At 41.2% G+C, this 10,861-nt stretch overlaps 1 protein-coding gene across 1 annotated transcript; it reads left to right on the top strand.

Annotated features, from left to right (window-relative positions):
• The first annotated feature begins 9,379 nt into the window (after positions 1-9,379).
• Positions 9,380-10,312, top strand: LOC100953581 (olfactory receptor 10G9-like). Its single transcript, XM_003796898.1, has one exon. The coding sequence runs from the start codon at positions 9,380-9,382 to the stop codon at positions 10,310-10,312; it is 933 nt and encodes a 310-aa protein (XP_003796946.1).
• Positions 10,313-10,861: the final 549 nt, after the last annotated feature.

Genomic DNA, 10,861 nt, shown 5'->3' with positions numbered 1-10,861 from the left:
ATATATATTTTTTTTTGAGACAGAGCCTCAAGCTGTCCCCCTGGGTAGAGTGCTATGGCATTACAGCTCACAGCAACCTCCAACTCCTGGGCTCAAGCGAGTCTCCTGCCTCCGCCTCCCAAGTAGCTGGGACCACAGGCGCCCGCCACAACGCCCGGCTATTTTTTGGTTGCAGCCGTCATTGTTGTTTGGCAGGTCCGGGTGGGGATTCGAACCTGCCACCTTAGGTGTACGTGGCTGGCGCCTTAGCCGGTTGAGCTATAGGCGCCGAGCCTAAAAATTTATATTTTAATTGAATCTTCAGAACAGAAGATTGAGTCATTCTAATATTTAAATCAATGGGATTTGCTTTTTGACTTATTTTTTTGTACAGATAAATTAAGAATTTACAATCATGAAGATAATGTTCTAGAATAGCAAACAACTAGCAGATGTCATTATTTCCCCTGGTGGGAGCTTTTCAAGATCGTCAATTTTTTTTTTAACTGGATCCGTGCATTTTTATGTGTATACAAACCTAAAGGTATTTGCAATAGAAAGCATATAATACATAAGTTTGCTAATGGAAATTCCATACATCTATATATGTATTTCTATACATATCTCAAAACGTTATTTCTAGAAACATTATTTTTAATAGCATAAACAGAAAACTACTTAAAAGGCTATCCACAAATGAATAAAAAGTAAATTGTTGGATATTCACACAGTGAGTTACTATACAGCAATGATAAATTAAGATCTACAACTTCATGTCCCATGACAATTTATGATCTACCACTTTGTAGATCATAAATTATCATTGCTATATAGTAACTTAAGCACTGGTGTTTTGTGCCTATTTATATTTGTTAAAATTCAAAATAAAAAGTTAAATATCTCTTTAAGATCTAGATCAGTGGCCCTCAACTGGGGGCACTTTTTCCCCATTGGGTTCTCTAGGCAATGTCTTCAGACATTGCTCTCAGGTAGCCACATCTGATGGTAGAAGTCAGGGGTGTTGCTAAACCTCCCACAATGCACAGGCAGCACCTCACTGTTTTTGCCAGAAACATCAATAGTGTTGAGGTTGACAAACCTGGGTCTGAATTTAATTGTGTCAATAAAGTTGTATAAGACCATGACCATCGAAATAACAAAGTATTTTCAGGGAATATAAAAGGGGTGGAAGAAGGAAGTATTGTAACGTAGCCATAACATTTTAAGACTTAGGTTTTAAAGAAGCAAAATCGCTTCAATTTTTTTCCTTCTAGATTCAGTGTAATTCCAAGTAGAATTCTAGCACGTGATTTTGTAGATGTGGACTTGGGACTCTACACTGCAGGGTGAAAGGAAACCATTGCTGGGGATAGTGAAGAGAATCTCAACAAAACAAAACAAAACTGGAAGATTCCCACCAGATAACAAACCTTACTATGAAGTTACAGTAATTTAGTGAGTACAATATTTGTATGAGGCTAGAAAAAATAGAACTGAAGAAGGTATAGAGATAGATTCACACATACTCTTTTTTTTTATTAAACCATAGCTGTATACATGAATGCAATCATGGGGTACAATGTGCTAGTTTTACACACAATCTGAAATGCTTTCATCAAACTGGTCAACATAGCCTTCACGGCATTTTCTTAGTTATTGTGTTAAGACATTTATATTCTACACCTAGTAAATTTCACATGTACCCTTGTAAGCTGCACTGTAGGTGTGGTCCCACCAACTGCTCATATTCATGTGATAATGATGACACTGCAGGGCAGAAAAGCAAGAATGGCTTTATTTGAAAATTATTATGGGTAATTTGAGTTCTCAGAATGAAAAAGTAAATTTTGACCCCTTTCACAATAGACACATTAAAAAAATCAATTACAGCCGATAGGAGTAATCATCAAAGTGTGACATTTGTTTAGATAAAAATATGTTAAAGAAAACAAAAGGGGCTAATCATAAAATAATACATTAGATTACGATTATTACATCGTGAAATAAACATTGTACAGCTCGTTTTCATTCATCATGTTATAAAGCCAGAGTTTACTAAGCAAAGTAAAATGAAGAAAAATCTTTTGCAAACTTAAAATCTCAAATATACATTTCAATGAATGATGCAATTCCAAGTCCAATATCAAATTATATAGAAAATCCCTGTGTCCCAGGTAAAGTAAAATTAATCCCAGATGAATTAGACATATGCGTGATGAAAGAAAACATGAATACTTTGCCTATTAGAAGGAAGAAATTGACCAGAGGGAGGTGACTTCCAAGAAGGAGCAGGTGCCTAGTCCAGGGGGTCTCCAAGGACTGAACCAACTAGAAGGAGGTAAAGAAACTACAAAGTGGAGATATGATCAAGGTCACACAAGGGGGTCTTTAGAGCATGGGTGCAAATCAAGTGACATTGTCCTCAAGTGATCTACCCTCATGAGCATTGTAAAAATCACACCCACCAGCACCATGACTGTTTACAAATGACATACATGGGAAGTTACCTTATAAAGTCAGGAAAGGGGGAGGGGCCCAGTTCTGGGACTTCTCTACCCCTTTCCCAGAATACTCGTGAATATTCCACCTCCAACTTAGCATATTATTAGGGACAACCATAAATGGACAGACCATAACCCCAGGGAACTGCTGTTCCTTTTTTTTTTTTTGGAGGCAGTGTCACTGTGTTGCCCTCAGTAGAGGGCATTATAGATCACAGCAACCTGGAACTCAGCTGGGACTACAGGCATCCACCACAATGCCTGGCTATTTTTTTTGTTGCAGTTCTCATCGTTGTTTAGCAGGCCCTGGCTGGATTCGAACCCTCCAGCCTCAGTGTATGTGGCTGGCACCATAACCACTGAGCTATGAGCGCTGCCCAAGCTGCTGTTCTTTAACGGAACAATCTGCTCTCTACCAACATGTTTTTTCTTTTTTCTTTTTTCTTTTTTTTTTTTTTTTTTTGAGACAGAGCCTCAAGCTGTCCCCCTGGGTAGAGTGCTGTGGCTTCACAGCTCACAGCAACCTCCAACTCCTGGGCTCAAGAGAGTCTCCTGCCTCCGCCTCCCAAGTAGCTGGGACCACAGGCACCTGCCACAATGCCCGGCTATTTTTTGGTTGCAGCCATCATTGTTGATTGGCGGGTCCAGGCTGGATTCGAACTCACCACCTTAAGTGTATGTGGCTGGTGCCTTAGCCACTTGAGCCACAGGCGCTGAGCCATGTTTTTCTTTTTTATAAAATTATTTCTTTTTTTATAATTCTGATGAATATGAGAGTACCTAGAATTAGACCACATTGCAAAGTCTAAGTTGGAGCCTTGTCCCTCACACAGGAAGTGTGTCACACGCCCGCACATTGTGTCTTGCTGGAAGGAAATTGCCAACCTACCCTCCCTCCTTCTTGGCTTCAACTGAGTTTTTTCTCACGTGAGCACTTTGTTGTTAATGTTAATCTATAAATTTCAAATTAACACAGAGTACATATGATACCTGTCTTTCCATTCTTATGATACTTTACTCAGGAGAGGGTTCTCCAAATCTATCCAAGTTGTAACAAAGGATACAAAATTTCCTTCTTTTATGGCTAAATAGTACTCCATGCTATACATACACTGTTTATTAATTAATCCATTCGTGGGTCAAAGGGCTCTTGGGTTGTTTCTGCATCTTTGGGATTGTAAACTGATCTGTTATAAATATGTGAGCGTGTTATGTCCTTACGGTAAAATGACTTTTTTTCTTTGGGGTAGATACCTAGTACTAGGATTGCAGGATCAGGTGGAAGGTCTACTTTTAGTTCTTTGACAACTCTCCATACTTCTTTCCATAGAGGCTGTACAGAGCTTGCAGTCCCAGCAACAGTGCAGGGTGCTCCCTTCCCTTTGCATCTGTTCTTTTGGGACCTCGTGATGTGGGCCATTCTCACTGGGGTTAGGTGATATCTCAAAATGGTTTTGATTTGCATTTCTCCAATAATTAAAAACAATGAGCATTTTTTCATGAGTTTGTGGGCCATTTGTCTGTCCTCATGAGAAAAAAATTCTGTTCATATTCCTTGCCCAGACTTTTATTTTTTTGCAGTTTTTGGCCAGGGTTAGGTTTGAACCCATCACCTCTAGTATATGGGGCCAGTGCCCTACTCCTTTGAGCCACAGGCACTGCCCCCTTGCCCAGATTTTAATGGGATTGTTTGTTCTTTTCTTTTTTACTATACTTTCCATACTATATCTTTAAAGTCAAGGTCTCCTTGCTTGCAGAATAGACCCTTTCCTTCTCTGAAATGTGCTACTCGTGCTTACTAAATCTTGGTGCTTTGCCTGCTTACACCTGCTTGGTGTGCTCCTTTATTCCATCAACTCAAACCAGTCTTTGGTAGCAAAAACCAAGAACTGGGGAACATGAACCTGGCATCTAGTCAATGAACCTGACAAACATTTTTAAAAATCTATACAAAATATTAGGGGTACAGATATTTAAAAAATTATTTCACAAAACTCCAACATGTAAAAAATAATCAAATGGTGCTTCTATGATTAATGAAGAAGGAATTGGAGGGAATAGAAAGTGTAAATGAGGCCCCGCATGGTGGCTCACGCCTGTAATCCCAACACAGGATTACAAGGTAGGCCAAGGTGGGTAGATTGCCTGAGCTTATGAGTTCAAGACCATCCTGAGCCAGAGCAAGACATTGTCTCTAAAAATAGCTGGGCATCATGGTGGGTGCCTGTAGTTCCAGAGACTAGGGAGGCTCAGGCAAAAGAATCACTTGAACCCAAGAGTCTGAGGTTGCCCTGGCACTCTACTGAAGGTGACAAAGCGAGACTCTGTCTCAAAAAAAAAAAAATGTAAATGGAATCTCAGTCTCTATTGTTGCTAAAAATATAGACCTTGAAGCAAAATTCATTGGTTCTGTACAATAAAGCTTGAACACACACACACACACACACACACACACACAGACAGAATTTCAAGTTAGTGGTGGAGGGAAAGTCATACTAAAAGTGGTGGGAATGTCTTGATGATCTGTTGTACAGAAGATAATGGTAATGGGCCTTACCACCATCCAAGTCACTTGTTAAATAAAACTTATAGGAGCCCATTGGTTTGGACTGAGCTTGAGACTCAACAGACCAAACCAAAATGAAGTCCCTCACATTGAGGGTCTACTTCATCAAGCTAAAAATAAGTGGCTTATCTGACTTTCCAAGAAATCAGATAGAAATAATTGCCAAACCCCCAAATAAGCCAGTTTCTAGCCAACATGATATGGAAGGACTGTGTGCTCTAACCCCTACAGGAATGTAACTTTGAAATGATCCATCCTCTTTTTGTCTATTTTCTGCTTTTCTCGGCCCTTTTCTGCCTATAAAGCCAATTTCCTCTCCTCTGTTCATCAGAACACTCTTTCTATGGTATAGAATGAGATGTTGCGTGATTACAGAATTACAAATAAAAGCCAGCTAAGCTCTTTAAAAAAATCAAAAATCTATACATATATTTAAATAATGTTAAGTTTGAAAGTATATTTTATCTTACCATAAAACATAAATTAGTGTTCTCGCTGTAAAACTTCAGAAGAATCAATAAAATAAAGAATGTTGCTTCAAAGGAAAGAAAAAAGATCCTGAAAAGCTAATTTGCAAAGGAGACAGACAAATGAAATATCAAAGTGTTTACTCGTGGTTGTAAAAGGCAATAAGAATCATGACAGCAACACGATCTCACTGTTACTCACAGAACTGGGAAATAATTTTGTCTGGTACATATTTCTCTGGAGAAAAGTTACCCTAAAACTCTGAACAACAAAGTCAGTTTGGAGTTGGGGATGTTTAAAACCACTGCACAAAGATGGTGACTGAGAAGGTGGTGTTACAGAGCGCATTATAATGGTGAGAGTGTGGTTATGGATTCTGGCCAATTGTAAGTTGAGAGTAAGCAGTTGTGTCTCTCAATAATCTGGCAAGGGAAAAGGCAAAATCCTCCTTCTTTCCTCTTAGGTATAAACATCAGTTCCAGGTATACATGGGTGTCTCTTGGGAGGGTTCCAATAAGAAACATCGCTGACAATTCGTGCAGGCAAATCAAGAAACTGCCCCTGGTCCTTTCCTGTTGTTTTGTGCCTATCAAGGGACCCTGAAAACCCAGGTGCAGTCCCCCGTCCTGAGACACAAATCAAATAAGCTCCCACCCTGGTTACTTTCTGGTCCTCGTACTTCAACTACTTTGGTCTTGAACTAGAAATGGACCCCACTTTCTCAACACTGTCCGTGTGTTCTAGGGGGGATGCTTTGCAGCTAGTTCCTAAAATAGAATGCGGAGAGTGAGAAATTAAAAAAAAAAACTCCAGTGAGCTTTGCCACTGAAATGATTCATGTGTTATTGTAAGGTGAGTTCTTAGAAAGGTGGGTACCACTTGGTTTCACCTGTTTTTACTCTTTCATCTTAATCTTCTATTCAGAGCTGAGGTCCTCGGGGATTATTAGACTTTCATTTTAAAACCAATAATGTTGATAGATAAATAGAGGGAGAGATAGATGATAATGGAAGGGAATACAAAAAAGACTAAATTGCTCTAAGTTTCAGACTACCTCGGACTTCACTGCATGCAAATTGTCATATTTTGTCAAATCTGATAATGAAGTCATTCTATATATTTGGTCCCCCAAACATAGTAGACATTTCAGAGTTATGTTTGTTCCATTTTTGGAGTTCTAAGATCTGAGTCGGTGATGACATTGATCCAGTCTCCACTATTTATTTAAATAATGAAAAATATAATCTTAATGTAACGTAAGCCACATGTCCAAGGGATAGAACACATTTTATCTGGGCTTTGCAGAGCTCCAAGTTTCTCTTGATTGGTGAGCCAGATTCCTATCCTTTTCTCACTGAGCACATAATCTGTTTTGTCTGTTTTCTCACTGAGAGAACATTTTCTGTTTAGTTTACAACCTTCTATCTGCCTCAGTTTCAACAGTATACAATCCTCACTTCTCTTGACATCAAGCCAGCATAGCCTCCCCCTCTGGCATTGAGTTTGCTTTTTCTTGCTCAGATCATAGGTGTTAAGTCAGAGACACTGGCTTGGAGGAATTGTCTTCTTTTAGGAGAACACTGTTTGTAAACATGAGGGGCGGGGGAAGATGATGGGGGAAACAGGATCTCTAGCAAAGCCACAGTTAGAAAATACCTAGATATCTAACATAGAAGGGTATGTGATGGAAAGCTGGACTCACCCGGCACATTGTGGATGAGACAGCATGTATGAACACCATCTACTTAGAGCCTCACAGGGGACAGTCCAGTGTAAAAGAAACGGGGGGCCAGTCACGTATGAAGCCTGATATTTTCTGAATTGTTGGGGAGGTGGTGGGAATTCCACTATAGAGCCATGCAGAGATTCCTACCTGCCAGAGAAACCTGGGATGGGTCCTTTAGAGCAGGTAGGAGTGGTGGCACCAGTAAGAGTGCCAGTTGTCAAACATGCCAGAAGACCCTAGCTATTAGGTTGAGCAGTCATCTTTGGAAACACTGAGTACGATAATCTCCCCTTTATATGATACCCCTGGGGATTTGTAGATTTGGGATAAATGTAATTTCCAGTTGCTTGAAAGTTACTATTAAAAATAGGCCTAGTGCTATATCTCATAGTATACCACACCATGAACTTGGTATTGACTTGATAATAATATCGATATATACTAATTACAAGCAAATGAAAATAAATGCAAACTTATCTTTAAATAAGATAAGGGGTCCATGTGGGGTCCATCAGTTTAACTGTATGATGTGTATGCACCCGGTAACCAAAATGTCCCACAGAAAGCACAGGGTAGGATAATGGCAGTGGAAGAAAGACAATTCTGACTAGCCAGGAAAGCACTAGAGGTCCTAAAAATGAATGTTGGGGGTGCTGAAACACATGGGAGCCACAGGAATGGTGCGTGAAGAACGGGCATACTGGTGGCATGGGGCCCCAAGTTTAAACTCTGAAACCAAACTCTGATTTTGTTGTTGTTGTTGTTGTTGTTCCGGGTCATATGCTGGTTGCTTGACAGTGCCATTTACTGGTGATGGGAGTTTACTGTATTTACTTAAGTTTCTCTAAAATCCAAAAAGCAATTCTGCCAGGTTGAGTAGTATGGGCACTAGTTCCTCTTTAAAGGTTTGGTAGAATTCTGATGTGAAGCCATCTGGTCCTGGGCTTTTCTTTTTAGGGAGATTTTGTATAGTTGATGCTATTTCAGAACTTGATATAGGTCTGTTCAACATTTCCACTTCATTCTGGCTGAGTCTTGGGAGGTGGCGTGCTTCCAAGTATTGGTTGATTTCCTTCAGATTGTCATATTTCTGGGAATAAAGTTTCTTGTAATATTCATTAAGGATTTTTTGAATTTCTAAGGGGTCTGTTGTTATTTCATCTTTACCATTTCTGATTGATGAGACTAGAGATTTTACTCTTTTTTTCTTGGTTAGGCTGGCCAAAGGTTTATCTGGTACCATCTTTTTAAATACTTACAACTGCTCTGTGAGGTGGGTGATGTTAGTAATGCCAAATGACTTAGGAAATCAGAATGGTTGGGTATATTGTGGAGTTCTGATAGATCATTGGTTGCTAACAAATGGTGGTTTCAGGTTTTCTATGAAGTCTGAAGCAAAGACACAAGAAGCTAAGTAGGATAGCAAGTGAACGCCAATATTCCGCCCACTGATCTACACTGACCATTCAGTAACTTCCCTTTGAGTGTGGCTGGGACCTATAAATGCAATGGGTTATCACTCCTGGATTGCATTATACTACATAATGCTGTCATAGAAAACTCAAAAAGGATTTTTCTGCTGGCTTTGTAGAAACTGTCAGGTTGTGAAGGCTAGGTGGCTAGGATGCCAGGACCCAGGGTGGGAACTAGAATAAAACTGGGACCTCACTCCCAGGAAGAGGGTCTGGTAAAAAAATTCAGGAAGCTTGGTAGAAGATTCCATGCTTCAGATGAGATTGCAGCCCCTATTCACATCTAGATTCAAACTTGGAGAGACTATGAGCAGAAGGCCCAGCTCTCCTGACCCAAAGAAACAGTGAGATAATAAATTGGCATGTTTGATGCCACTAAATATATGATAATTTTTAGTACACCAAGAGGAATCAAACGCAAGGTGTTTATGCTTATCTCTTTGTCATGAGTGTCTGTGTGTGTGTGTGTGCGTGTGTAGAGATGAGAGAGAGATGCAGACATCATTTCACCAATACTCTCAACTAGCACTTTCAGCAGAACTCTTGAATTGTTTATCATTCTTGATGCAATTGCCGCATAGAGAATGGACACTCATTTCACAATTAACTGCTAAATTCTGGGTGGTCATTAGATCCCCACAGGGAGAGAGACCAAGGGTGAGAAGAAATGTCCAACGCGAGCCTGGTGACAGTGTTTGTCCTCACGGGCCTGCCCGGGGCCCCAGGCCTGGACACCCCCCTCTTTGCCATCTTCCTGGTGATTTACGTGCTCACCGTGCTGGGGAACCTCCTCATCCTGCTGGTGATCACGCTGGATTCCCACCTCCACACCCCCATGTACTACTTCCTCACCAACCTGTCCTTCATCGACATGTGGTTCTCCACTGTCACGGTGCCCAAAATGCTGCTGACCTTGGCGTCCCCGGGGGGCGGGGCCATCTCCTTCCCCAGCTGCGTGGCCCAGCTCTATTCTTTCCACTTCCTGGGCAGCACGGAGTGTTTCCTCTACACGGTCATGTCCTATGATCGCTACCTGGCCATCACGTACCCGCTCAGGTACACCAGCCTGATGACTGGGAGAGCGTGTGTGCTCCTGGCCGCCAGCACGTGGCTCAGTGGCGCTCTGCACTCTGCTGTCCAGACCACGCTGACCTTCCGCCTGCCCTTCTGTGGGCCCAACCGCATCCAGCACTACTTCTGTGATGCACCGCCCATCCTCAAACTGGCCTGTGCGGACACCTCCACCAATGAGATGGTCATCTTTGTCAACATTGGGGTAGTGGCCGTGGGCTGCTTCTTCCTGATAGCGCTGTCCTATGTGTCCATTGTCGGCTCAGTCTTGAGGATCCGCACATCAGAGGGGAGACGCAGAGCCTTCCAGACCTGTGCCTCCCACTGCATCGTGGTCCTCTGCTTCTTTCTTCCTTGTGTTTTTATTTACCTGAGACCGGGCTCCAAAGACCCCGTGGATGGGGTTGTGGCCGTTTTCTACACTGTGCTGACCCCTCTTCTCAACCCTGTTGTGTACACCTTGAGGAACAAGGAGGTGAAGAATGCTCTGTTGAAACTTAAAAGCAGGGCGGGGCCTGTGGCTCAGTGACTAGAGCGTTGACCCCATACACCAAAGGTGGTGGGTTCAAACCCTGCCCCAGCCAAACTGCAACAAAATAGCTGGGTGTTGTAGCAGACACCTGTAGTCCCAGCTACTTGGGAGAATCACCTAAGCCCAGAACTGGAGGTTTCTGTGAGCTGTGATGCCACAGCACTCTACAGAGGGAGATAAAAGTTGACACTGTGTCTCTTTAAAAAAAAAGAAACTTAAAGTCAAAATAACACTAAATTGATTCTCTAAAAAAGCAATTTTTAGCGAATAAACACTAGGAAGTAAAAAGACTGATTTTTCTCCTAATAAGTTATATGATGTAGTTATGCCTTTGGAATTATTATATTTCTTTGTTTTAAACATGGAGAACCACATACTCAATTGTATTTTTTTCATTGATTTCCTCAGAATTTTTTAAAATCTAAATACAATTTTATGTATGATGAACCCACTTCTGTTCTGAAATATTACCTCATTTCTCTAGAAGAGTTTTCTCCCTTTTTAAAATGTGCGTATTTTGATCAGATCTCGGAGACAGAGAATTTT

This window comes from Otolemur garnettii, unplaced genomic scaffold (genome assembly GCF_000181295.1).
Source record: "Otolemur garnettii isolate 467f Iridium unplaced genomic scaffold, OtoGar3 scaffold00108, whole genome shotgun sequence".
NCBI lineage: Eukaryota > Metazoa > Chordata > Mammalia > Primates > Galagidae > Otolemur > Otolemur garnettii.
The sequence above is the reverse complement of the archived record's forward strand: the minus strand, read 5'-3'. Positions and strand labels throughout refer to the sequence as shown.

What these genes read in the sequence shown, in the direction of transcription:
- LOC100953581 (XM_003796898.1), top strand. Translation starts at nt 9,380, where the DNA reads ATGTCCAACGCGAGCCTGGTGACAGTGTTTGTCCTCACGGGCCTGCCC.